This window comes from Lissotriton vulgaris, chromosome 4_1 (genome assembly GCF_964263255.1).
Source record: "Lissotriton vulgaris chromosome 4_1, aLisVul1.2, whole genome shotgun sequence".
Classification (NCBI taxonomy): Eukaryota; Metazoa; Chordata; class Amphibia; order Caudata; family Salamandridae; genus Lissotriton; species Lissotriton vulgaris.
This window is the reverse complement of record NC_141691.1, coordinates 1,107,663,417-1,107,690,693: the sequence shown is the minus strand read 5'-3', so window position 1 is coordinate 1,107,690,693 and position 27,277 is coordinate 1,107,663,417. Positions and strand designations below refer to the sequence as shown.

The following is a 27,277-nucleotide window of genomic DNA, read 5'->3' as shown; positions in this document are numbered from 1 at the left end:
AACCATGGTGGACTTGGACTGGAGTGCATGGGTACCTCGCCAGGACAAATAGGCCTCTTAGACTCAGGCCGTAGGCCTCAGTTGCAGTGGTGGTTCCAGGCGTCGGATTTCTTTGTCCTCAGTAGACTGAGTCTTTCTTTGGGGATTCTTTTGAACAGAGCTGCTGTTCACGGGAGATCTGGTCTTTGTTGAAGGCAACCAGTCCTCCCAGGGGTTCTGGAAGTCGCTGGCTACAGGACATGGCGAATTTTGGTGCAGGATCTCTGGAAGCTGCAGCTGGGCCATAAGGGATGGGGCAAAGTCGGTTCTTCTCTGCAGTCTCCTCTGCTGGGAGTCTTCCTTCATCCGTCTGCGCACGTTGCAGGAATCTGCCTTCTTGGTTCAGGCCTGCCCCCTAAATACTGTATTTAGGGGGTGGTTTAGGGGACTCGAGGTCAGTAGCCAATGGGCTACTGACCTTAGGGTGACTTCACCCTTGGTGTGCTCACAATCCCTAATCTGGACTGGCTTCAGAACACCCCCCCCGCCCTCCCTCCTAATATCCCCGCCCCAGTACAGGAGGGGTTGGCACAGGTGGGCACACCTGGGTTGTTCTCATTTTCCCCACCTGTCCTCCCGCCGAAAAGGAGGGGGAGACAGGCAAGGGGCCTGCTCCTGATAGCAGGAAAGGCTGGGGGTTGCGTTACAAAGGTGGCAAGGCCTTTGAAGCTCCCCTGCCACAGATGGCTCTACCTGATCGTGGGGAGGTGTGAACACGTTCACCAGAAAGGCTTCGTTCCTAGACTCAGATCGAAGGCCCTCACCTCAGGGGTCCAGAAACATGTCTTGTGATGCCAAACTGGTGTTTGCCAGGCAGGGAACCCACCAGAGGCTGGTCGTTTTTCATTGGGTTTCTCTAAGATGTCCTTGGAGTGCATTGTATAATAAATTCCAAACTGGCGTCAAAGGTTTGGTACCAAACTCTCCAGAATCCAGTAAAGCCATTATAGTGCTGTGGAGTTTGTCATGACAAACTCCCAGACCATATACTCTTTATGGCTTTACTACATTTACAATGTCTAAGAAGGGACTTAGACACTGTAGGGTTACAGTGCCCATGCAACTGTACCCTCACCAGTGGTATAGTGCACCCGGCTAAAAGGGTGGCTGGCCTATACCATAAGCAGTGGCTTGTAGGCATGGCACACAGGGATGTGTGCCAAGTCAACCACTTTTCTCTGCACCAATACAGGCAGCCTGTAATGGCAGTGTGTGTGTTAAGGTATGGGACCTCTAAGGGTGGCACAATATGTGCTACAGTCCTTAGAGGGCTTATTTGATCACAGTGTCCTTGGTACCCATGGTGCCTTTTACAAGGGACTTACATGTGGTCAGAGAGGTGCCAATTGGAGGTACAAAAGGTACAGTTTTGTGAAAGAACGCATGCCCTGGAAATCTGATTGGTAGGGACCCAGGGCACATCAAGTCAAAGTGAATCAGAAATCTGGCAAAAAAGTGGGGGTGGGAGGTTAATGTAACAGAAACCCAGCTTCCTACAAAACCAAAAAATATCCATGCAAAAAGTGGGGGGCCAACCATGTCAAAAGAGGCACTTTCTCACAGTAGCTTATCAGTGCAGAAAGAGATTAAACCAGAATTGGAAATCAGCTTTAATGCCAGACTAACAAAATATCTGGCTTAAAAAGCAGCACAATTATAGGAACTTTACAATGATTAAACCTGAGCAGAAATGTGACAAAAAAGGTCATCAATAAGAACACTGAATTTTTTTTCTATCTAATGACAAATATGGATAAGTGCTAGTAAAGGAAGATTGGGTACATTAACTTTATTTCTGACATGTCTAACTCTCAAACCATGACATAGTTACTTCACCTATAAGTGGCTCATCTCGATCAGGGTCATTGATGTAATCTTTCAAGCTTGTCAATTTCTTCGCAGGGGGTGGTTGACTATCTGGAATACAAAATAAAGACAAATTGCACAAAATACCCAAAAGCTAAAACTCAATTCAGAAAATGCAACTTAAATATATATATAAAAGTTTAAGAGTTTATTTTTTTTTAAAGTTTCGAATTCATTTTAAAAAATAGTCAGAAAATAGTAAGAACGATTTTTATCAGTAAAGAACTATATTTATAAAACTATATATCTATATATAGTGAATGTTACTCTGTAAGTATCTGTTTGTAGCATGCAGTGCTGTAGATTCACATGCTTAGCATAAAACTGCCATCTAGTGCTGGGCTCATAAGTATGCAATTAGTTTCTTAGAATAAGACTTTCCAGTCATGAGGTTCCGGGACTTCTCCTCTTGCTTGCAATGCGCATGGTCCTCAACTCGATTGTTAGATTGTTTTATGTCTAAGGTATCCTAGCGAGATGACCATGGAAATGTAAGTATGATAACTGCAACCTCCACAGGTTTTCTTAGAGAAGGGTCCCTGCATGTGAATCTACAGCACTACATGCCACAAACCTGTTTACAGAGTAAGTAACATTCACCTTTTGATGGCATGTGTAGCTGTAGATATAAATGCTTAGCGTAGACAGAAAACCATTTCTCCTCCTAAGCGGTGGCTAACCTGTGGTGGGTGCATTTGTTTGAAATAACAAATGTAGTACCACTCGACCGACATTGTCTTGCCATGACATGTACTGTTCTGTAAATGTATGCGGTGTAGTCCATGTAGCTGCTTTGCATATGTCCGCTATTGGTAGATTTCCCAGAAAAGCCATTAAAGCTCCTTTTTTACGTGTAGAGCGAGCTTTTGGTGGGATAGGGAGGGGGTCGCTTGGCTTTAGAATAGCATGTTAGGCTACATTTTACTACCAAACATGACATATCCGATTTGGAAATTGCTTTACCATTTTGTGGTTGGGAGAATGCAACAAATAGTTGTTGAGTTTTATAAAACTATTGTGTTCCATCAATTTAGAACATTTGTGCATTTTTCAACATCTCATGTGTGGAATGCTCTAGCCGCCACGGAGTCTGATTGAGGACAGAACATAGGCAACTCAATGTATGGACTCATGTGGAATTTCGAGGCTTCTTTTGGTAGAAATTTAGGATTAGTTTGAGATACTGCTTTGTCTATTTGAAGAATTGTTCTACTAAAGGTAATGCTTAAATCTCACAAACCTGTCTCAGTGAAGTGATTGCGATGAGAAACGCACGTTAACATACTACTTTGCTGGAAGGCTGTATATATATTTATAATCTGGCAACTAGCACAAGCCAAAATTTTACCGCACAACCGGGAAAAATATAGCCCAATTGTGCGTGATCTAGCCCAATCTGGCAACACTGCCCGCATCAGTTGATTCCTCATACAGCTCACGAGGAAGCCACGCCCATAGCTCCGGAGTCCATTTATTCTTTATTTCAGTTAAAAATATCCATAAAAGATTATACAGAACGATAAATTATTCCACAACACATCTTGTGCGAGAAAATACAGTACTGAATAATTCATTTTGAAGTAAACCTGGTTATAACCAAACAGTTTAGCGATGTTCAAACGGTATTACAATTTCATAAATATTAGGTAATTAAAAAGATATTAGTAAAAAAGCATATTTGAAGAACTGCTCTTCCAAGACTTTCTAAAAAAAAAAAAATACCTTCCAGCCAAATAAATAATAAAATATATTTTTTTAAATAGAATATTCTCTTAAAACAGACTTTATACATTATATACAAATAGATATGTATTACATTTGTTCTAGTAAAGTGCACGTGCCAAATTCTTAAGAATCTCCCAGTCGTTTTCTCAATCTAGAGTTTCAAGCCGTCCCTTTTCCTTATCAAGCGTACGCCAAACAAATATCGGCTAACACTAAAAACCACAGTCTGCCTGGTATCAGAGCGTAATAATCTTTCTAGCTCCGGAGTCCTTCTTCACAGCCTCACGCAGGACTGGCATACACCAGGCCAGCCCAGCCCATTCCACTTACAGGGAAGGACAACGCTACATGGCCCAGAATTTCACTGTACTGATCTGCTGGTCACAGGTCTAGTGGCGAGTATGCCACAGCCACTCCCTCACGCTGGTATACACCCATCCACCACAGGACACGTGACCCTACCAATAAAAAAGACCGGGCGCACGTGCTCCAAGCCATTTTAGAGTTGTTCGCACTGCATGCACTCCGGCCACCAGAGGCACACCCCAACTGTGATGGCCCGTCCCAGTGGTCCGGACATCTCAGGTTTTGTGTGCCCTGCTGGACCGCAGTGTAGGCCCGAGCGATGGAACAGCCTCCATTTCAAGTACCGGTTCCATCGAAACCAACATTGTCGGGGTCTCTTCTATGCTATAGCGAGACAACTGAACTCTTCTAGTTTTCCGATCATGCAGAGTATTTTTAGATCGAAACAACCTGCAGGCCTCGCAGATTTCTTCATGAAGGTCTGGAAACCAGCAAAAATTACACACCTCATGTAAATCTGAGTAGGAATTTTGGGTGAGACTAATGACAAAATCGAAAGGGCGTCTGTTCCATCACCACCTGGATGTCCCTTTGAAAGAAAGTTGGCAAGAAACTCCACCCCAAAGAGCGAAGGCCCTGAAGGGCATGATCAAATAGAGTCCTCTGGATGAATAAAACATTATAAGTATGAAAATAGTGATTGAATTGCGATCTAACAAAAACCGCACAGTACTAGAAAGTATCTCGAAAATGTCGTCGAACCAGAGCAGAGGACCACACGACTGAACCAGTCGATGGAAAAGAAACACAATGTAACAATGGAGTCGAGGACCATATGCATTGCAAGCAAGAGGAGGATTCACTACACCTTGAAGACTTCTTCAAAGCAAAACATACACACTTCCGAGCCCAACACTAGATGGCAGACTTATGCTAACAAAGTGTATCTACAGCAACACAAGCCATCAAACACACACATGTATATAACACACACGTGTATATAACACACACGTGTATATAACACACACGTGTATATAACACACACGTGTATATAACACACACGTGTATAACACACGTATATAACACACGTATATAACACACGTATATAACACACACACGTATGTAACACACACACGTATGTAACACACACGCATGTAACACACACACACGTATGTAACACACACACATATATATTATACATACATACGTGTGATTTTAAACAAACTAATTTAATGGGTTTAAAAGTGCCAACCCATCCCAGTCCTCACATGGAACATCAGCTCCGGGCAAATGAAGGGGACCTGGGCACTGAGCATGCATCTGGAAAAGCTGCCTAAGACTCCTAGGGTAAGGTTTGGTGGTGGAGGTAGCTGTTGAGGTTGAAAGGCGTAAGGTAGCTGCACTGAGACGAAGGCCTCAGCATTACAAAAGAGACAAGTTTATTCCTTCCCCATGGTATTTTTTATTTTATATCCGATGGGACCTTGCAGGACTTTTGTGGACCTCTGCAACCTTACGTTCTGCCTTTACTATACCCAGCTCTTAAATGTCTACTGCATTCGCCACTGCAGTCATCCAAATTTCAAATCTTTAGGCATTCTAAGCAGAGGAAGAAGATGCCTATGTGTTGTGCTTTTTCCCCACACAGCCAATATATATGCAGCTGTGAGCAATATCAACAATGCTGGTGCAGGGAAATTACTCTGAAAACTTTGAAGTAGTTTTTTAAGCCACACAACAAGGAGGCTGCAAACCTTCCTTGCTCAGCTGGCCAAGCACTGAGATCCAGGGCTGGCTGTTCTTTAATGCCATCAGGGATATTTCTGATTTTCATGTTCAATGAATGCTCAGAATCGATTGACGGTGATGATAAAAGCAAAAGTATAATCAAAACTGACTCCTTGCATGATATCACCGATGAGTATCACTTAGAGGACCTTGGAAACTCTGAAGAACCAAGAAGGTATGGTAGGAAAAAGGACTACCTTGGAGGGCCTGGTGGCCCTTGATGCTTCTTTCGCCATCATATCCAGCCAGTGCTCAATGAAGTGTCCGGATCTGAGCTCCTATTTACTTTCATTTAACAAGTAATAACATTCTAGCAAGGAAAATTTCCATAAGTAGAAGAGTCCAGAGTCCAACTATCACATGTACAGTTCTTCAAATAAAAACATCCCCAAGGAACATCACTTCCTCTTTCTTCACTGATCAGCAGCCAGATACGTGTCCTTCCTTGTGAATATTCTTATGGCAAATGTATTTATGTTCATCTGAGCTTTAGATTGTGAAGAGTTAATTGGGTTTTCTACTGTGCTATGCTACAATACTTTGAGTGCTTGACTTTCCTTTATCGCTTGCTAATTTGATCACATGCTTACATTTTAAAATCCAAGAAATTATACTCACCCCTTCCTCCGAAGGAACGTACAGATTTCATCGCCTTTAGTTTTTAACATGAATAAAAGAAAAACATCTTATTAGATTGAGCGATATCTAATACATAAAATTTGTTTTGTACAGCAAAAATACAAAGACACACTGAAAGGTACAATTTAACTCATAGCACGCAGTAAGTGTCAACTATAACACTAAACTAAGTGTCTATTTAACCCAGTCATACTGAAAAACTGCTATAAAGGATTAGGGGGTTTGCATAATGCAACTACACACATGCATCTGTCATGTATCACTTTTTTTGGGAATTCAATATTTTGTTATTACTAACAAGAACATTACTAGTATATATATATGCAATGTCCACTTCATCTTGGTTATGTAACACCCCTTGCATCATAAAGATGTAGTCACAAAGGGAATAAAAATGTGTGTGTATGGGACTAGAAGATGTAATCTTCATCTTCAGGGAGGATGCATCTTCAAGGACCAAATTCTGCTGGACATTGCCTCTAAAGCTGCCCTGCCAATCATGCTCCTATGTATGTATGCATGTATGGCATATTTATATAGCGCAGAGACTGTCACCCAAAATGTATCCTGGCGCTTTGACTTTTGACCAACCATACGCGATGTTATACTCCCACAGTCTTTACACTATCCTTGGGAAGAGGTATGTTTTTAATCCTTTTTTTAAAGGAGGAGAGGTCCCCCTTATTTCTCAGAGGCAGGGGTAAGGAATTCCACAGTTTAGCTGCGGTAAATCTAAAAGAGCGTCCGCCCATCAGAGTCCTCACAATTTTAGGGATTACCACCAAGCAGGCTGAAGAAGAACGAAGAAATCTGGTAGGTGTATACCAGGAAAACATCGCCTGCAGCGGGGACGGCCCCTGGCCATGAAGGGCCCTGAATACTAGACAAGGCTTTAAAATCAATGAGCTGTTCAGGTCCCACACGACAATCACATTGCCCTCCCCCAGATTCCTTCAGGATACCCTTAAAAATGTAAGTCATGCCTTGCATTGTGGGCATACACATTTATCAACGATGTGGTTTGGTCAAGTAGCTCAAACGGTACGCCTACTCTCCAAGTCTCTCTTCATCTTGGGTCTAGCCCCTCCTGGATGGCGCTTACATTGGATGGCATTAGGTAGGCTCTATATTTCATACAGAATTGATCCTTGTGTAGTGTTAGTGTCTCCTGAAGGCAGATAGCGTCTAGGTCAAGAGCTCTCATGTACTTCCAGGAAAACATGCCTTGTATTGGGGAGTTTCATGAATAGAAATGAGCATGAATGTTGTCCTTTGTACCCCATACCAAATACTAGATCATGTTGCCTATACATCTCCACCATCCTTCTTAACAGTGGGCTTCTACAGTCAACAACCCAAAACTTGGCCAACAGGTAGCATTCAAAAACACTCCGTTTCTCTGCTGACCAACCGGGATGCAGAGATCGCCTCCTACATCCAAATGCTGTAAAAGGTGGTTGTCCATCACTAATCTTTGTCTTATTCATTTTTTTATTTGTCCCTGGAGATCCCTGTGAGGTACACTGCCCGATCCAATGTGAACCACCACTGTTGGAAATGTACCGTTTCTGCAGCCTTGCCCGGCTTTTTTTGCTGACCCCAATTTTTTTTTACTGGGACTTTGTGTTCACTTTACTTCTGTTAACCAGTGGTAAAGTGTTTGTGCTCCTCCTTCAGACATGAAGAAATTGGCCTACTCTAGATTGGCATTTATCCTACTTATAAATTCCTAGTATGTGGTGGCCACAGGGTACCCAGGTCGTGTATGTATAATGTCACTTGCAGACAACAGCATTCATTAGGTCTCCCACTGCAGTGACAAAGCAAAAATGACTTCAGGCCTGCCGCCAGCAACATGGCTATGCAGGTACGAACTGCAAATTCAACCAGTGAAATAACCCTCGTTAACAGGCCAAACGCATCCTTTTAAATATGAATAAGTCAGCCCCAAATACACCTTACCGTCCATTAAGGCAGGGTGTATAGTTCTTAGGAGCAGAAAACGTAAATGTTTAGTGTTAAATGTCCTTACAGTGAAAAGGCCCTAAGGGCTATTTTAACAGTAGCAGGGTGTGCTGTTCCTTAGGTAAGTATAGGGATAAAATATTAAGTTTGTTAAATATTATCACCACCCAGAACATAGCTAGATAAATATATTAGGGACTATTTTTAATAGTCAAACACAATCAAATTAAATGGCAACGTCAAATTCTGTTTCATAATAACAGAAAAGGGACTTCAGAAAAGTTAAATTTTGCCTGCCTAAAGCTTCTACAGCCTTTAGTGCCTCCCCACCCACCTACGACAACCAGGACCACCTCAGCTTCAGGAAGCACCTCAAAACCTGGCTCTTCGAGCAGTAGCAGCGCCCCCTCCCCCCCAGCGCCTTGAGACCCTAACGGGTGAGTTGCGCTCTATAAATAAATTTCTGATTCTGGTTCTGTCACCTGGCATGTGATGGCTCTCCTGATGTGAGGTTTGAACTGCTCCAAGGAGCAAACAATAGGATGACCTGAATGAGTAGAGATAACCATCTGAACCAGACTAAATATGCAGGTGAGGCTGGAGGATTCTCTTTCACAGTAAAGTGTGAAATCCTGCTTGAATGTCACATCCTGCGACAGGTCTACTAGGGTTTTTCATAGGACACTTGGGACGCACTTGAAAAAAAGAGGCTTCCACTCACAGCCAATGTTCTTTAGAAGTCTTCTCATGTGGTGGATTGGGACTTAAAAAGACAAAAGTCAGAAGGTAAAATCTTTTGACCAGAACAAACCTGGGTAGTGCCTCTGACCCACATATCAACGTGGTCAGCACCCTATTGTGCCTAGGTACTGTTCTACCACAACCATCATATATAAATGACAGTTTCTTGGCACTATTTCTACATAAAACGTTTAAAAAATTCATTGCTTTGGTTTCCCTTATTGGATCTTTGTCTTTAGTGTCATTTGGTTCATTACATTTTACTCTATTATTCAAATTCATTTTGGGACTGTTATGTAGTATTTTGATAGTGTTACTGTTTTAGTAATTGGTAAATACTTTACACATTGCCTCCAAGTTAATCCGGTCTGCCCTGTGCCATACCTACCAGGCGGTTGAACTCAGGTTAACTTATTGGCTTAAGGGTTCGCCCTGACAAGGATTGTGATCATTATTTGTAGTGTATACCTACCACCCTACAACTAATAAACCAAGATCTTACAACCACCATCCAGGTCTTGCTACAGGCCGTGCTACAATGTGTGCTGAAACGAATTCACCAACATTCGAATCTCCCAACCACAGTCTACCAATACTCGCTATCCTGTGTGGACGTTCCCTGGGGTTGTTCGGACCACCTCTAGCAATCCTGTTGCTCCTCTGAGGGTTTCAATGACAGCCACCCTTTGTCATTCTAGGTTCGCCCCCATGGGCTTCACTTTTTTTCTTCGTCTCATAGCTTTATGCCATCTGGCGTCTTTGTGAGGGTGTCTGCATTTCCTCTTTGGGGCTTGGGCTTCTATTGCTCTTTATTGAGTGCAGACGCCCCAGGGAGATGGTGAGACTGTTCCATGTTGTTTTTTTTTAATGAATATTTCTCCACTGGGGTCGGATCTTACTAAGATTTGGGCGGTCACATACCGTCATTTATACACTGCTGGCACGCGAGGTGACTGATTGGAAACTGTGGGGAAATAGAGACGCTATGGGTAGCGGCTAGCGCACGCTATATGAAGATATACGAACATAAGCCACCCACCTGTTCATCTAATCCTCTTCACTTTATAATAGTCTGAATATGCACAGCGCTACGAGGCCTCCGGGTTGTTTGCGCTTTACAAAACTCAATTAATAATAATAAATAATAATAAATAATAATTTGCAGTCTGCGAGTGCACTGATGATTCACTTTTTTTCCTCAAATGATGTATTGATGACAAGCTGAGCCTTCTATTGAAGGGTTAAGCGCAATGGATAGGCCCATTCATAGGATGCCATGGGATCGAAGCAATTCAGTCACTAGATGAAGAGTGCATTCTACGGAGTGGCACAGTTAACAGATTATGGTATTAATACACCTTGTGATTCTCAAAGAGAAGCTGCTTTCCTACAGTCTGTATTATTTTCTACTTTTGTTAATAGTGGGGGACCCTGGTCAGGAGGTCCAAAGGACAACATGGCTGGGTCGAAGAAGCCCCACCCAACTCCAGTTCGGAACCGTCACCTGGCAGAAGGGAGGAGCCAAGGAGCCAGCCAATTTAGCCCTCAATCTCATTCCCTTAACAATCTCACAGCATACCCTTGATCTGTATATTGCTGCTGCAAGATCTGTTCTGTAAGTACTCCAGGCGCACCTGTAGTAGTATGTCCTTTTCCTTTCAATTACTGTGCTTTGACCAGTGAATCTCTGTTCTCTTTCAGTTAGAACACCCATTCTCCAAGATTACTCACCTCCCTCTTAATATCTTGCAAGTTATTCACCAAGTCTTTTCTGGGGCTCCAAAACAGTAGTGATATAAACTTTCTGATCATGGAGCTTCATTGTCCTAATTCTTAGGAAAGTTAGGTTCTAGTCCCATTGAGGAGCCTGAATGGCTTTGAAGAGTCTCAATTTTCTATGTGCCAGCCTGAGAGAGCATTTATTTCATACATTTGTCTCATTTGTCCTTTATCACAGCCATAGGGATCCCTTTTCTGGCAGTCGATTTCCCCTACTTGTGCAATGAGAGGTGATACACCCCCTGCAGAAAGTCCAGGATATTTATATGCTTGTGTTGTCCCAACATGGAGGCAGGCATAAGTGTAATTCGCAATCACAAATTTAGGATTCAAGTCTCAATTTTGCAGACAAGTTGAAAGTTACCTTCAAATGTTTTGCTCCACGAATATGTGCTTGATAGCTTATTTCGCTAAGACAGGTCACTCTGCACACCTAAACAGAGAATTTTAAAAACATTAAAGTCCGAATAAATTACAAGAACAGGAAACTGTACTTTTCTTGCCTTAAATGAAATGTCATCCATATCACAGGTGTCCTACAATGTGAGGTTCCCCCCGCAACCGAACAATGAATCTATTGTGCATGGACTTATTTTCCCAAGCAGTTACCAGCTAGCAACAGAACCACATGTTTTAACCACAAACAACTGAATACAGATCAAAGCAATGATGCCAAAAGCATCTGAAATTACATCAATGTAGCGCTTTACAGCGAAATAGTTATTATATACTTTGATTAGAATGCTTGTAGATGAAACTGAACATTTCCTCTACAACGTTCTGATTCTTGGCCGACCCTCATTCCATTTGGCAGCTTTTGGACTATTTATCAATCATGGAAAATAAGCCATTTCTAGCTCAAGAAAAATAAAGAACCAATCCAAAGAGCAGTCACCCCACTTGCGCTAACAGTTTTTCATGGAGGACAACATGGCATTCCTCAAACCTTTATTGTATGTACCAACTACATGTAAGAGCATCCGAGGCATGTAGCCACTACATAGTGAGACTAATCCTGAAAGCAACGCATTGCACCCAAATCGAAGTAAATCAAAAATGCTGTTCTCCTAACAGAGACAAAATGCTAGTCAACTGAGCACCCACTCATTCTTAAGAACTTCAGCATACATCAAACAATCACACTTAAGACAAAAAGCAAATTGATGTAACCTGCCTGTGCTATGTTGTCCGATCATGAAACAGCATCATAGATCAGAGCAATGTGCCGGCACATTTTCAAATCCAGCGCCTGGTCTAGTAAGCAGCCAATCTCTTAAACCATTGATAGATGCTGTGGGAATATGTGTTCAGCTGCCACGTTTTAAAGAAAAAGAATCCAAGATCTCCATAACTTACAGCATTTCTTGTGCCAAATATTTTGCTGTTATTCATAAAAATGTACAGAACAACAAATAAGCATAAACTCATTTAAGAAAAGTCATGGATGTTACCTTGCTGCATTCCTACCTCCCTCTTACTGATTTGAACCGAAACAACTTTAATGCTCTCACCGTACAACGAAATTCTTTCTTAGGATGAGGCTTGGCGCCATCCTGACTTTTTGAGCTTGAGCTCATTGTGCTCTGGTGGTTAAAATCCTAGAGAGAAAAAAAATGAAACACAATTTTTATTTTCATGCACATTATATACTTTATCATACAAAATGTAAGATCCATGACATTTTTGCCATGTATATATTCTTGCTTACTTTGGAAGATGAGATTGTTGTTAAGGAAGAAAGTTCTAAACATTTTTGACTAAGCACACTTAAGCCTTAAGTTTGTCACATCAGTAAATGCCTTGGTTCTTTTACTCCCCACATGTTGTAAAGATTTCAATTGTGATATGTTCGGAGGTGTCTGTAAACAAAGTTAAATCATCCTCCCCTTCCCCAACAGGCTCAAAGGAAGTAACCTTTATTATTTATGTGGTGGTCAATTTATGTCTGTGGTTTCTACATGTTTGCAACCGGAGGAAAGCAGAACTGGCAAAATCAATAGGTTTCGCCTTTAAGACTGGCTGAAGGGAGGAGGAGCTACGCTAGCAAGCAAGATGGCCGCATAAGCTCCCGCCTCCGCCGACCTCCGCCAGCAGCTCGTATATCCTGCAAGCTATCCTGATTTCACACCGGACTCCTGTATGTATGAGGAGTAACTGACTCTGAAGGAGCAATCCCGAACTTTTTATCATACCGGGGGACAGAGATACCCCGTGTTTCATTCTCGGCCTACCCTGGAGCTGAAGCCGGGGCCTCGATTTCCAACCCATCCGGACTGGAATTGAACAACATCGGCTGTGAACCTTGGGCTTTGTCCGGTCTCCCGAACGGAGATATAATCTTCCTGTTTTCACCGGCGATTTCCTATCCTGCCTGCAACACACACGCTACGGCGTGTCACATCGTTTGCTGCGGCCCCGTATCCGACACCCGGAGACACAGTAAGCTTGTCGGGGGGTGCGGACGGGAGCCCTGATCAGCGGCGAAGGAGTAACATCGTGAGGTGAGAGCGCCAGTTGTTGGTGTCTGCTCTAGATTTGCCTGCTACCCCGGAGAAGCCGGCCTCCGGGGTTTGCATCCTGATCTGTTGTTTGCGATAGGAGATGCAGGGGACAAAGGACACGCCACCGCTGCAAGCCGTAATGGCAGCCATTAGAGCGCTCCACTCACAGATCATCGTCAACTACCAGGCACTGTCGGTAACAATGGACGTTCTTTGCCGGAGACCGGACAGCGGATTTTTGCCATCATCGCAGCCAGCGGTGCCACCAACTGAACATCGTATATCCAACTTCGAGGTCCCTGTGCAGAAGCCGGATCCCTTTGGTGCTGCGGATTCCTATAAGACAGATCACACGCCCGTGATCATTGTCAGCGTCCCCTGTTTGAGCCCTATCTCGCCGAATATCACTATGGACAACCTTGACTGCCTTCACAAGGTCACCTGTGACTATTGGAGAGTTTTATCATCCTTCCATGCTTTTCCTCGCTTGCTTTGTGTAGATCGTGAACTTTTATCCTTTACTTGGCTTGTTCGTACGGACTTGAATTTTCATGAACGCTTTACCGCTCTCACTTTTGCTGTGGCCTGGGTTATAAGTGCTCCAGTGAACATTCGTACTGGCCAGGGTTAACTTGTGGGGCTTTTCAGGATACGGGACAATAATTTAATCTGCTGCTGGGATTGTGACCTGTTAACTGCAGGAGTCGGGTGATATGCTTGGTACTTCCCCGGATTGATTGAGTATTTCGCTGCATTTTATTTTGAACTTGTTTCCGGGGGGGGTCGCATCTGGGGGGGGGGGGGGGGGGGGTAGGGGAGTCCGGGACTGTTTTTTGTTTCTCCTCCTCCGCTGCTTTCTTCCTTTAGGGACGCTTCTGGGCGACAGGCACGCTGCTAGTGGGTTAGGCCGTAGCCATTGCAGGGGTGCAGGGTGGTGGGGGGGGTTTGTTATTTTGCCTTGGTTTTGTTCTATGGCCCCTTTTTAGGTTTCGGCTGCAAAAAAGCTGCGCAAGCAGCTTTTGCACAGGAGAAATCTATTGAGTTACAGTATGTTGCTCTGGAATCCGCTCTCTGTTTCATTGGCTAGCGCCATAAATGGAGGCTAGCCATTGGAACAGAGAGGCGTCCGTCATGGCCGGACCAGATTCGGGGGCGTTCCCGAGAATTTTTGGCTTTTGGCTACATCAGCCAAAAGCCGGGAACGCCCCCGAATCTGGTCCGGCCGGGCCGTGCTTGCTGCTGTCCTGCCTTCCTCCGTGTCCCTCCTCCCGCCGTCCCCCCTCCCCCCCTCCGTGTACCCGTCCCCACTCCCGCTCTCCGTGAGCCCGGGGCACATTCTTGTTATATATATGCCCCCACAAGTACATCAGCTGGCTATAGGACACCGAACACTCAGTTCTTTTGTGACACTATACACGCTTATTTCAGTGTTTCCCTGGTATGAGATTCGAAGCCTGGTACGAAGACTGCACCGAAGGGTCCGCCTGCTGATTGGCGGCTGACCGGGGACGCCGCGCACTGATTGGGCCTTGGCGGAGGGCTCGACTAGGAAGTCGCGTCCTGATTGGCCCAGGAAGCGCTGACGTCAGCGGAGGCTCGCCGCAGGGCCGCGCTGGGATTGGCCTGGCCCCCGAAGCAAGACTCCGCTCCTAGGAAGCCGTCGCCGGAGCTCCAAGGCATCTGCCCCTGCCCCCGGTGAGTGTAGGAGCCGACTGGAAGATCGGCCTGCTCCCGGATGAGTGAGGGAGCCTGAAGGAAGCCCCGCAAAGCCAGGACGAGAACGGGGCGACCGGAGCCTGCACCGAGCGTGGCAGTTGCCACGCTGAAGTCTACATAGGCAGCAGGCAGGCCTTCTGAGAACCATTGGGAAGTTTGACTGCGATGTTTTGGGGCTTCGATTACTTTTCTTTTTCCTTAGGATTTACAACCGTTTTTGACAGTTCTGCAAGGGTTTCGCTTTGAAACTATATTTCTATAGACTATGAAGATGAGGTTTTGGTAGCTATAACATCTGCAAAAACAATTTGAGGATTCCGTCTCTCGTTGCTATTGTCTTTGTTTTCCGTCAATGGAATGCTTTCGTCGGCTGTCATGTCCTCTCCATGTTTTCCGTTACTCCGTGGTGTTGTCTTTGTTGCCCTTGTCTCATGTCTTTTTCATGTTTGTTTCACGTGTTTCTGTGTCTTGTTGCTGTTGTCTGTTTTCACCACGCCCACGTCAGGCAGTCTGTGGCGCTAATTGTTGATGTCCCAGTGTGAGTGGGTCCCTGTCAGTGGGGTGCTCCCTGACACCAGAACTAAGGAGGTGGTAAAAGGATATGTGCTGGTGCATGACGGCATAACGTGCGGTTTATAAAGGAAGTGGCCGCCCCAATAAATGGGCTAAAACATGGAGCCCTGGCTGCCTACAGAGGGCTGTGAGGAACTCGGAAGCTGCAATTTGACCCTGTGTGGGAGAGAAGTGCGCGCTGAACGCCCGGAGACAGTGCTAACTGGTGAGGGGTCCGCAACTGCGCCCAGTGCAAGCGGGTACATATTGTTATTGCGTTTCATAGAAAACTTAATGGACTTTATAAGTGGTTCTCATGTTAATAAAGCGAATACAATGTTAAGTGTGAGTGGCTTTTATGTTGCCCCTACCCTCGAGGCGAATGTAATTACCATTTAGGAACACTACATTTAATTTGTTGTTTTTTTCTGCGAGAAATGCTCTTAAGTACGGGTACGCTTTTAAATGGCATTGGTCAACCAGACCGTCTTTCAGCTGAGCTGCCTGTGAGCATGAGAAGCAGAGGCCATTCATTTGAACCGTGGTGTACTACATGCAGTGAGAATGCTGCAACTATCTCCCTAATTGGTGTTCAAATGAAACTAAAGTGCCCGCGGTAGCTCGGATCACAACGTGCAGGGTCTCGTTAAAAAATGCAGCACTGAGCTCCCAGTGACGCTTGTCCACGCAACGCTTTGTAATTTAGCATTTAAACATTCCACATATACCCCATGCCCAAAGACGAATGCACCGATGCATTTATTTCAAAGTCTCAAAAGCGTTTATTCTAATTGACCAATTAAAATCATAGACACTACACAAGTGCATAGCACTGAAGGTATTAAATTTGTTCCGTTTTAAAATCGCTCAAAGAACACTAAGCAAGTATTTGGCTGTGCACTTTGCACCAGTGTTCACAGATAAAAAATATGTACAGAATAACATTTACGGTATATCAACATAGAAAAGAAACACGTTTTTTACAAGACTGTTAAAGATGTTTAAATACACAGCTCTGTTTTTATAATTACAGTATTTACATCGAGCACCGTGCGCATAGCACACGGTACTGTGTAGTAAATACACAGTTGCTAGTAAACCACAGTATACTTCCCCAGTGAAGAAGTATAGCTGTTACATCGCCCTATAGCACACGTGGCATCGTATGTCTGCCCTGATTTTAAGTCTACATTATTTGCTTGCTGGATATTTTGAGTCTATAAATGCGATATTAAAAGTGAAATTACAAGTCCCAGAATGCATCATTCAGTTGTCTAAAAAAAACGAGACACAAGCAGCAGAAAGTATCACACACGTCACACAGGGGCCAACAGGCGCCTATGGAAAAGTTAGTACTTCTTCAGCAGTTTTTATCCTGCACCATGGAGAAGAAGAATGCGCAGAGCGAGCCCCACGACTCCCCGCAGTACTCCTCCGCGACCTTTTTCTGGTCGACGCTCTCGTCTTTCACGCATTCTTTGCTGCTCGTCTCAGCGTCCTGCTTCAACTCAGCAGTCGCGTTCGAAGGGCGGGAGGGCTTTTTACCGGGGTGGATTACTTTCTCCTTCCCAGAGGCAGCTTCTATAAGGCTGGAGAAGCTGAGGTGCGCCTCCTTGGGCCCCTTCTTGCACTCCTTTGACTTTAAGACCGCCTTGGGGTCTTGACACAGGTTCTTCTGTTTCTTCAAAGCGCACGCAATCTGCTTCCAGTAGTTCTTCTGGTTGGCTGCATACTGAGGGCACGAGGAAGGGCTCCCGGCGAACACGCACCAGAAGCTCTCCCCTCCCTTGAGTCTCATGTGTGTGTGTGTAGCTCTGGGGGTGTGTGTGGCTCTGGGTGTGTGTGTGGCTCTGGGTGTGTGTGTGGCTCTGGGTATGTGTGTGGCTCTGGGTATGTGTGTGGCTCTGGGTATGTGTGTGGCTCTGGGTATGTGTGTGGCTCTGGGTATGTGTGTGGCTCTGGGTATGTGTGTGGCTCTGGGTATGTGTGTGGCTCTGGGTATGTGTGTGGCTCTGGGTATGTGTGTGGCTCTGGGTATGTGTGTGGCTCTGGGTATGTGTGTGGCTCTGGGTATGTGTGTGGCTCTGGGTATGTGTGTTTGTGTTGCTCTAGGTGTATGTGTGGCTCTGGGTGTGTATGTGTATGAAGCAGTGGGTGTGTGTATATGTGTGTGGCTCTGTGTGTGTGTGTGTGGCTCTGTGTGTGTGTGTGTGGCTCTGGTGTGTGTGTGTGGCTCTGGTGTGTGTGTGTGGCTCTGGTGTGTGTGTGTGGCTCTGGTGTGTGTGTGTGGCTCTGGTGTGTGTGGCTCTGGTGTGTGTGTGTGGCTCTGGTGTGTGTGTGTGGCTCTGGTGTGTGTGTGGCTCTGGTGTGTGTGTGTGGCTCTGGTGTGTGTGTGGCTCTGGTGTGTGTGTGTGGCTCTGGTGTGTGTGTGTGGCTCTGGTGTGTGTGTGTGGCTCTGGTGTGTGTGTGGCTCTGGTGTGTGTGGCTCTGGTGTGTGTGTGGCTCTGGTGTGTGTGGCTCTGGTGTGTGTGGCTCTGGTGTGTGTGTGTGGCTCTGGTGTGTGTGTGGCTCTGGTGTGTGTGTGTGGCTCTGGTGTGTGTGTGGCTCTGGTGTGTGTGTGGCTCTGAGTGTGTGTGTGTAGCTCTGGGTGTGTATGGCTCTAGGTGTGTGTTGGTGGCTGGCTTGGGGTATGTGTATGTGTGGCTCTGGGTATGTGTGTGTGACTGGTTGTATGTGTGGCTCTAGGTGTGTGTTTGTGGCTCTAGATGTGTGTGTCTGTGAGGCTCTGAGTGAGTGTGTGTGTGTGTGGCTCTACTGTGTGTCTGTGGCTATGGGTGTGTGTGGCTCTAGTGTGTGTGTGTGTGGCTATGGGTGTGTTTGTGTTTGTGTGTGTGTATAGCTCTGGGGGTATGTGTGGGTCTTAGTATGTGTGTGGCTGTCTCTGGGTGTATGTGTGTGGCTGTCTCTGGGTGTGTGTGTCTCTAGGTGTGTGTGTGTGTGGCTCTTAGTGTGTGTGTAGCTAGCTCTGGGTGTGTGTGTGTGTGTGTGTGGCTGGCTCTGAGTGTATGTGTGTGGCTCTGAGTGTATGTGTGTGGCTCTGAGTGTATGTGTGTAGCTCTGAGTGTATGTGTGTAGCTCTGAGTATGTGTGTTTGTATGGCTCTGGGTGTATGTGTGTGTGGCTCTGGGTGTGTATGTGTGTGTGCCTCTGGTGTGTGTGTGGCTCTAGGTGTGTGTTTGTAGCTCTGGGTGTGTATGGCTCTAGGTGTGTGTGTGTGGCTAGCTCTGAGTGTGTGTATGTGTGGCTCTGAGTATGTGTGTGTATGTGTGGCTCTGAGTATGTGTGTGTGACTCTGGTTGTCTGTGTAGCTCTGAATGTGTGTGTATGTGGCGCAGCATGTGTGTTTGTGGCTCTAGGTGTGTGAGTCTGTGTGGCTCTGGGTGGGTGTGTGTGTGGCTCTGAGTGTGTGTGTGTGTGTGTGTGTGTGTGTGTGTGTGTGTGTGTGTGTGTGTGTGTGGCTCTGGGTGAGTGTGTGAGTCTTAGTGTGTGTGTGTGTGGCTGGCTATGGGCGTGTATGTGGCTCTAAGTGTATGTGTGGCTCTAGATGTCTGTGTGGCTCTGGGTGTGTGTGTTTGTGTGTCTCTAGGTGTGTGTGTAGCTCTGGGTCTATGTGTAACTTTGAGTGCGTGTATGGATCTCGGGGTGTGTGTTTGTGTGGCTCTGGATGTGTGTCTGTATGTGTGTGGCTCTGGGTGTGTGTGTGTGTGTGTATGTGGCTCTAGGTGTTTGTGTGGGGGGGACTCTGGGTGTGTATGTGTGTGTGAGTTTCTCTGGGTGTCTGTGTGTAGATCTGAGTGTGTGTGTGTATGTGTGGCCGCATTGTGTGTGTGTGGCTCTAGGTGTGTGTGTGGTAGTAATTGCTGTCTGCTAAACTCGTCCGTAGGATACAATAAGTCTCACATTTGAGAGAAATTAAGCAAATGGCAATGTAAATAACAATGCCATTTACTTCTCTATTTCTTAAACCAACACATAAATACAAACTTTGTCATTTACAATGCCAATAGCTCAAACTTTTCCAAAGGCGAAACCATTGCATTGTAAATGCTTGTTTCTTCTCTCTCTCTCTCTCTCTCTCTCTCTCTCTCTCTCTCGGGTATTCCACTGGGCGACAGGCACGCTGCTAGTGGGGTAGGCCATAGCCATTGCAGGGGTGCAGGGTGGGGGGTTTGTTATTTTGCCTTTGTTGTGTTCTATGGCCCCTTTTCTTTTTTCTCTCAGGGTCCAGTAGCGATAACTTTCGGTTTCATCCTGAAGTATATGAGTGGGCGGGGTCTGGGGTGGGTGGCTGTGATGATAGATAGGTAGCTTTGTTCTTTACCCTTAGTGAACTTACTGACGCCTGCATTTTACTGTTGGTCTATTTTGATCCACGACTACCTTTTAACGCCTACCTGCATTTTTATACCTCCGAGTGGGTAGCTCCGGATATCCTGTATCTTCTTCTTTATCTCGTTATTTGGGGAGCGGAGGGGTTAAATATAAAATGAAACCTTATTCCTGTCCTTGATTCGAAATGTTTTCAATACATAGTCTATCCTTTACCGCTGCCGGACCCATGGGTTATCGGCTGAAGAGCTGTGTTATTGCCATTACTGATCCGTGTTGCATACATGTGGTACCAGCCCCTGTCATTGCGGGGCAACTTTTGTATATTGTGTTGAACGATATAATAAAGGTTTTCAAACAAAAAAAAACAAAAAAAAAGACTGGCTGAAGAATGCACATTAAGCACGGCAAAAGCTGAAAAGAGTGCTGCAAGGGGGGCAGCATTATTTTGTATGGAAAAGAATGCATGTGAGATTACATACCTATGCCTCCAAACTTACGTAAGTGCCTTTTTTTAAATGTTACAACCCGAACTGGACCTGTAAATTTGTTAAAAGAACTGCACAAGTGTTTTTTTTTATAAGTACAAAAGAGGTAAACATTCTTAAAAAATAGGACTTCTGTGTGGGCTTGCAATGGAGGAATGGGTGGGGCAGGAAACAACAGGGTGTAGGAGGAAGTACACAACACAGCACTGGGAACACATGTGAGAGAACAATTTGGAGCACAGAAAGAGGCACTCACATTTCAGTATCATGGAGTATCAGTGGATCAAATACACTACATTTCCCAGAATGCATCATGACGCTAAATAAAAATTCAGGTCTAGAGTACTGTGCCCTTGGTGACATGGCTTACTCTAGTAACCTTACTTACAGCCCATGCTATGACCTCACACCACTCAAAAGCCTCAGTTAATGTTCTGTAACAGCCGGACCTCTCAAAACTTTACACATAGTTTGATGCAGTACACAAGAGGCATTTTGAACTACAAATGCTGTGGGAGCATTTAGAATTTGTTATACGTGTCATTCCAACTCCGGATTTAATTTGAAGCAAAGATGTGGCAAGCATTGGGAGAATTTACCCATCAGCAAGCCATTAAATTTGTGAACAAAGCAAAAAAAGGAGATAATGGACGGAGCGCTGAAACATTTCAGTCACTCACCCCCAGTCACAGATCTTTGTTGAATCCATCATCATTCTTTAGCTCACTTCGCCACCTCAGTTCAGACCCAGCCCAAAAATTGGTGGTCAAAAGGCACAATCGAACTAACTGGGGAGGTAGACGTTTTATGAACACCCGGCCAAGGAATGAAATGTACTAACCCCCGGCCCACTCCCTCCACATCAGGACTATTCCAAACTTGTTTTGGTTTAGGAAAGAAAAACCATGGCTTTTCACCAAGTACGTTTCTCTTAGGGTTCATGCTTTTCTGCCACAGTGCTAGGTAGCGTCTTGACAACATTGTGTAATTATGTTTGCAATCAATAAATTTCTGTAACATTAACAGTAAGAGCTTTTATATAATGATATTGCTGCCATAAGTTGACGCCGCACTGCGTGGCAACAAAGGGATGAGTGGACCTGTCCCATGGACAAGTAGACATTTTATAAAATTCCACACCGCTGAGCCAAAGGCACACACCTTGGGCCTACCTTAGGGGTGCCTTACATGTAAGGAAAGGGAAGGTTTAGGCCTGGCAAGTGGGTGCACTTGCAAGTAAAACACGGCAATTTACAAGTGCGCGCACAGACACTACAGTGGTAGGTCCGAGACACATTTACAGGGCTACTCATGTGGGTAGCACAACCAGTGCTGCAAGCCCACTAGTAGCATTTGATGTACAGGCCCTGGAATACACAGTGCACTTTACTAGGGACTTATCATTAAATCAAAATATGCCAATCATGGGGCTCGTGGCCAAGATGGCGGTGTAGTGGGACGTGGGTTTCCATCTCTTCGCCCCAGCCAAGCAAGACCTTCCCCTCTGCCTTAACTGTAGACCTCTCTCAGTGCAAAACACTTAGGAGGGCATTTGGGTCAACCCGGACACCTCTGGGGGAAGAGTTTGAGCGGATAGCTCTCGCAGTGCCTGCAAAGGAAGCCAGTGGCCTGGGCCCTGGTTTCGCAGCTGCGGAACCTCAACTGGCAGTGCCACGGCAGGCCGACAGACTGCAGTGAGGGACGTAACTCACCCTCTGTAGACCTGGGGCGGCAGGGCTGAATAGAGTGATCGCAACCTCAGCTCCCGATTGGCACAAGGACAGCAGATTGGCTTCCTAGGTCAGGTCATCGGGCGACCTGGCCCGGGCCAGAGAGAAGCAGTGCGTCAGAAAGGAGGGGGACCTGGCAGTGAGAAGGCCCAGAGCAGATAACGAGTTGTAGGTAATGTGTACGGCAGCTGGCACTAGCCCACAGAGAGCACATATCGAGGGACAGGTAACAGATTAGCAATAAAGTATGGTGAGAGGAAGGGCTGGGATGGAGCATAGCGACATGAGGGTAGAAACTCGTTGAAAGGCCCCCGAAACGCAGTGAGCCACCAAGGGGGAGGACGCAATCAATCACTGCAGGCGCTTTACCTTGGGGAAGAAGACAGCAAAAACATCAGGTCTGCGGTTGGGAATCCTAGCTATGGACAAGAGACAACCCAGGCTAGTGCCCTAGAGCCATCAAGGTGGGGGAAGGAAGCTCAACAAGGGAGGAACTGAGACAGTCCTCACTGTAGGGGCCGCTCCATCCCAAACTCATCCATAGCAGAGGGCTGGAGCTGTCGGGGACACCACCAGGGGCGCTTGAATTCAAATCCACTGGATAAATCTAATGGTGCCGCGAATGCAGGACATTTGAGGCTGGAGCCTGGTCAGAGGTGTAGCGGATCCCTGTTCATAGCACAGCGTTGGCCCATTTTAGCTCGTCACAGACCTGGAGTCCCAGTAGCTTCAAAAAGGATGGCGTCCACATCGGCAAAGAAAGAGGGCTCCATTAAAGACATACTAATAAAGCAGACTAACTCCCAGGAAAGCGAACCCCAGCGAGATTCGGCTTGAGAGATGACCTCTTAGTGGGAAGCAGGACCCATCGAGTGAACTGCAGTCGTACCCAAGGAAGTGACAGACATCAGGCACCAGGTGGATGTTATCAAAGGATGAGAAACTGCTTGTGATGAGGAGATTGATTTCCTCTTGTAGTTGCTCATTCGCCTAACAGATCAACAATTGGACCTGCAAGTTCACGTGGAGGACTTAGAAAACCGCTCCAGCGGTCGCACATGCAAGATGGGCGCACAGCAGTTAGGCTCCGGCGGCCCGGGACATAAATCCTGCACATCCACCATACCTGGCGCTAGTGCTGTAAACAGATAACGAGGCGCTCCGAGTGCCCAGCATCAAGTGAACCAGAGCACTGCTCGAGAGATTAGCTACAATCTGCTCAGAGTGACTACCGTGCATTAAGGAGGACGCTATGTCGGTGGACTGGCGGCAACTAGAGCCCACTGCATCTAGGAGCGAGGAAGCCTTACCTCTTGATTGCGGACATCTGCGGACCTGTGACCAGATGAAGTCATTCGCAAGCCAGCGTGGACGATAGGGTGCAACCGAGATCTGCAAGAACAGCAGCACCGACACAGCCTGAGAGGCGGGCAGTGTCTCAAGGCCACAGCGGCTGATGGCGGAGAGGCCTCCCCCTTCACTGGAATCGCAACAGTAACAAGGGGCACTGAGAGAGACGACATCGCCGGGTTGGTGGCAGCTTGAGTCCATGGCACCAGCGCACTGGGGCCTTGCGGGCGTGGCGCCAGTTGTGCGCCAAGAGGAAAATGCTGGCTGCCCTAGACCAGGACGTGGCGGAATATACCGCCATGCGCCTCAAGCACGCATACTACACCGGGGGCGACCGATGTGGGAAGCTCTTGGCGAGTAGACTGCGGGCGCAGACTCAGAGGCAGCAGGTACGCTCCCTCCAATCCGCTCGTGGCACCCAGATCACGGAGGACGCAGCCATAGCGGCGGCCTTCGGTAACTTCCACGCCGCCCTCTATGATGCGGACCGCCTGGACCCGAACGCCAGAACAGACTATTTGCGAGGCGCAGCACTCCCCACCCTAAATCAGGCACAAACGGACTTCCTAGATCGGCCCATAGACCTGGAGGAGGTCATTTCGGCAATATCCCGCCTCAAGGTGGGGGAAATCCCCGGGACCAGATGGCTACACAGCGGCCATCTATAAGGCCTTTTGCCCACTGGTTGCCCCCATCCTGCCTGACCTGTTTAATACCTTTGATCAGCCCGGTGCCATACACCCAGACCTGCTCGAGGCATCCATCTCTGTGATTCCCAAACCCGGCCGTGACCCGACCAAGTGTGGCTCCTACAGGCCTATATCTCTGCTGAACATAGATCTGAAGCTTTACACCGGCATCCTCGCAAGTCGCCTGGCGCCGTATATGCAGCAACTGATAGACCCTGACCAGTCGGGCTTCATCCCTCAAAGGCAGACCAGTGACAACACCTGGCGAGTGCTCCTCCTCATTGAGACCGGGTCGCGTACTAGGCCGGGCTGTATGCTTCTCACCATCGATGCTGAGAAAGCATTTGATAGGGTGCACTGGCCCTATCTTGACCAAGTGCTGCGACACTTCGGGTTTGGGGAGACTCTCCGCCACCGCATCTTCAATTGTTACCGCCGACCCAATGCGGCAGTGCGAGTGAACGGCCATACCTCCCCGAGATTTGACATCGGCAGGGGCACCCGCCAGGGCTGCCCGCTCTCTCCGCTCCTATTCGCGCTCTACATGGAGCCGATGGCTCAGAGGGTGCGGCACCACAAACTCATCTCTGGCATTCCGTTCGGAGCAGATACGCACAAAATTAGTCTCTATGCGGACGATATCCTACTGTCCCTCACCAACCCGATGCAGTCGCTTCGCGCACTCTCTGCGGAACTCCATGCCTTCGCACTGGCGTCGGGCTTTAAAATTAACGAGGCAAAATCGGAGGCCCTGAACATCTCACTACGGCCTGACACACTGGAGGAGATCAAAGCGGAGTTCAAAATGCAGTGGTCAGACGCCTCCGTCTCTTATCTGGGTGTCCTCCTGACCCCGACGGTGCAGGGTACAGCGCGGGCCAACTACGAGGCGCTCACGAAGAAGCTCCGAGAGCAACTACGGCGTTGGAAACCTCTCACGTTATCCTGGCTGGGTCGCATCGCCGCAGTCAAAATGACGCTGCTGCCCCAGATTCTATATTTGTTCCAGACGCTCCCCTTGAGGCCGCCGAACGGGTGGCTTCAACAGACCCAATCTGAACTGTCATCTGGAACGGCCGTCGACCGCGGTTTAAACATACTATTGCCACTCTGCCTCCTGCTCACGGGGGGGTTGGTGTACCCGACCTCACGCTATATTTTCAAGCGGCACAGCTGCGCACACTGGTAGAGTGGCATCAATTGGAGTCGGGCAAACACTGGCTCTTCCAGGATCAGGCGGTAGCCGGTCACACGCTGCAAGGTATACCATTCCTGCCGCGTCGGCATAGACCCCCCCAACCTCTACGCTTCTAAAATCACGAGCACAGTTCTAGAAGTGTGGGACAGAGTGGCTGTGACAAAGGGATTGACCTCCTTTCCCTCGCCGATGACCCCGATTTTCGACAATCCGGACTTTACGCCTGGCCTGGACACTAGAGCGTACGCAGCCTGGAGAGCGACTCCCTGTAGAGATGCGGGTCACATGTTTGACCTCAAGGGTGTCCTTCCGTTCCACAAAGTTAAAGCAGACTACGGCATTGCCAAGACAGACCGCCTATAATACATGCAAGTGCGACACTGGGTGCTTCACCCCTCAATCCAACCGGGAGCCCAACGACACATCACGCCTTATGAGAAGTGGGTGCCGACACGCACCTCGGATAAAAAACTGATCTCAGACCTCTACCAACAGCTACTCCTCACTAACATTCACACAAACAACGCAGGGCGGGCTAGGTGGGAGAGAGACCTGGGGCGACAACTCACAAGGAAAGAATGGGAGGGGGTGTACCACAGGGCCAGACATTCAGCACACCATACGGGTCTCACTGAGACACTAACCAAAGTCGCCACGTATTGGTATCATACACCCGAGAGGTTACACCAATGGAACGCCCGGGTTAGTGATAGATGTTGGAGGGGGTGTGGGGAACTGGGGACTCTGGAACACTTGCTGTGGGGCTGCGACGCGCTCCGTTCATACTGGACTCCTATCCTTGACCTCATAGACTCCCACCTGGACACGCAGCTACCCCCGATTCCCAGCCTACATCATACTGGGCCTCCCAAACGCCCTCATGTACCCCCTGAAATCCTGGAGGGGGAAACTGATCGCACTGGCCCTGGGGGCGGCAGTCCAGAACATTGTGGCCCACTGGAGGGCCGTCCATGCCCCGCAACAGTTGGGTTGGTTGCACCACCTCTGGGCAATACTGGGGATGGAGAAGCTGTCACTGGCCTCAGCGGGGAGGGGGCGGACTTTGCAGAGCTTTGGCGGCCCTTCCTTACCCTACTGACCGGGGAATTCAGAGAGGTGAGCTGTCCCCGATATCTGCGTCTGTTACGCCTCGAAGAAACCCCACTCCCGGAGCCCAAGATACGCACACACAAGCGCAAAGCCCCAACACGTGTAGCGCCGCCTGACTTGTAGAGAGTCAGCAATGACCTACTGCCTATACTTAAATAATGGACAAGGAGAGGGGAGGGAGAGGGGGGAAGGGTATTTAGGGGTCGTTTAAAGTCCTGAGTTGGGGATTCCTGTTTACTCTTGCATTATTGTGGCTCAGCTTGCACCTCTATAGCACCTCTTGACGCGGCCGGCCCAGATGGGTTGTAGGCGGCTTGCTGTGTTAACAGACGTAGACCCCGATGGGGACGCAATGGGCGCCAGTGGTGCCCCGGAACTAGGCTGCCTCATGTTGGAGCCGGCCCGGACGATGTTGAGAGGTGCATTATGCTTATTTTTGCTCAATAAAAGATTTAATACATAAAAGTTAGAGCAGTGCCCCTTAAGAGGAAAAGAACCTTAAGTCTCCGTAGGGGTAACCACCTAAAACCGCCCAAGAAGCCCAGAGGCAATAGCTCTAGGGGCTGTGCGAAAACTACAGGGTTGGGGGTCGGGACGAGGCAGAGCCAGTCAGAGTTACAAGGGATCTCATCCTAGTTCACTTGATGGGCGGGTTCTCCATGTGAGACGGGTTAGCTGGGTAGGAAGTAGGCCTAAGGACACAAGG

At 47.3% G+C, this 27,277-nt stretch overlaps 1 protein-coding gene across 2 annotated transcripts in view; it reads right to left on the bottom strand.

Annotated features, from left to right (window-relative positions):
* LOC147722937 (uncharacterized) overlaps positions 1 to 27,277 on the bottom strand; it is a 417,291-nt gene that overhangs the window by 355,094 nt on the left and 34,920 nt on the right. For both annotated transcript variants that reach the window (XM_086965333.1, XM_086965332.1), the window contains exons 2-5: positions 12,360 to 12,446; positions 11,213 to 11,281; positions 6,343 to 6,376; positions 1,876 to 1,956 (exon numbers count right to left, since the gene is read on the bottom strand). In XM_086965333.1, coding sequence (XP_086821459.1) covers positions 1,876 to 1,956; positions 6,343 to 6,376; positions 11,213 to 11,281; positions 12,360 to 12,425 — 250 coding nt within the window. In that variant the 5' untranslated portion in view covers positions 12,426 to 12,446. The remainder of the gene's footprint in view (positions 1 to 1,875; positions 1,957 to 6,342; positions 6,377 to 11,212; positions 11,282 to 12,359; positions 12,447 to 27,277) is intronic.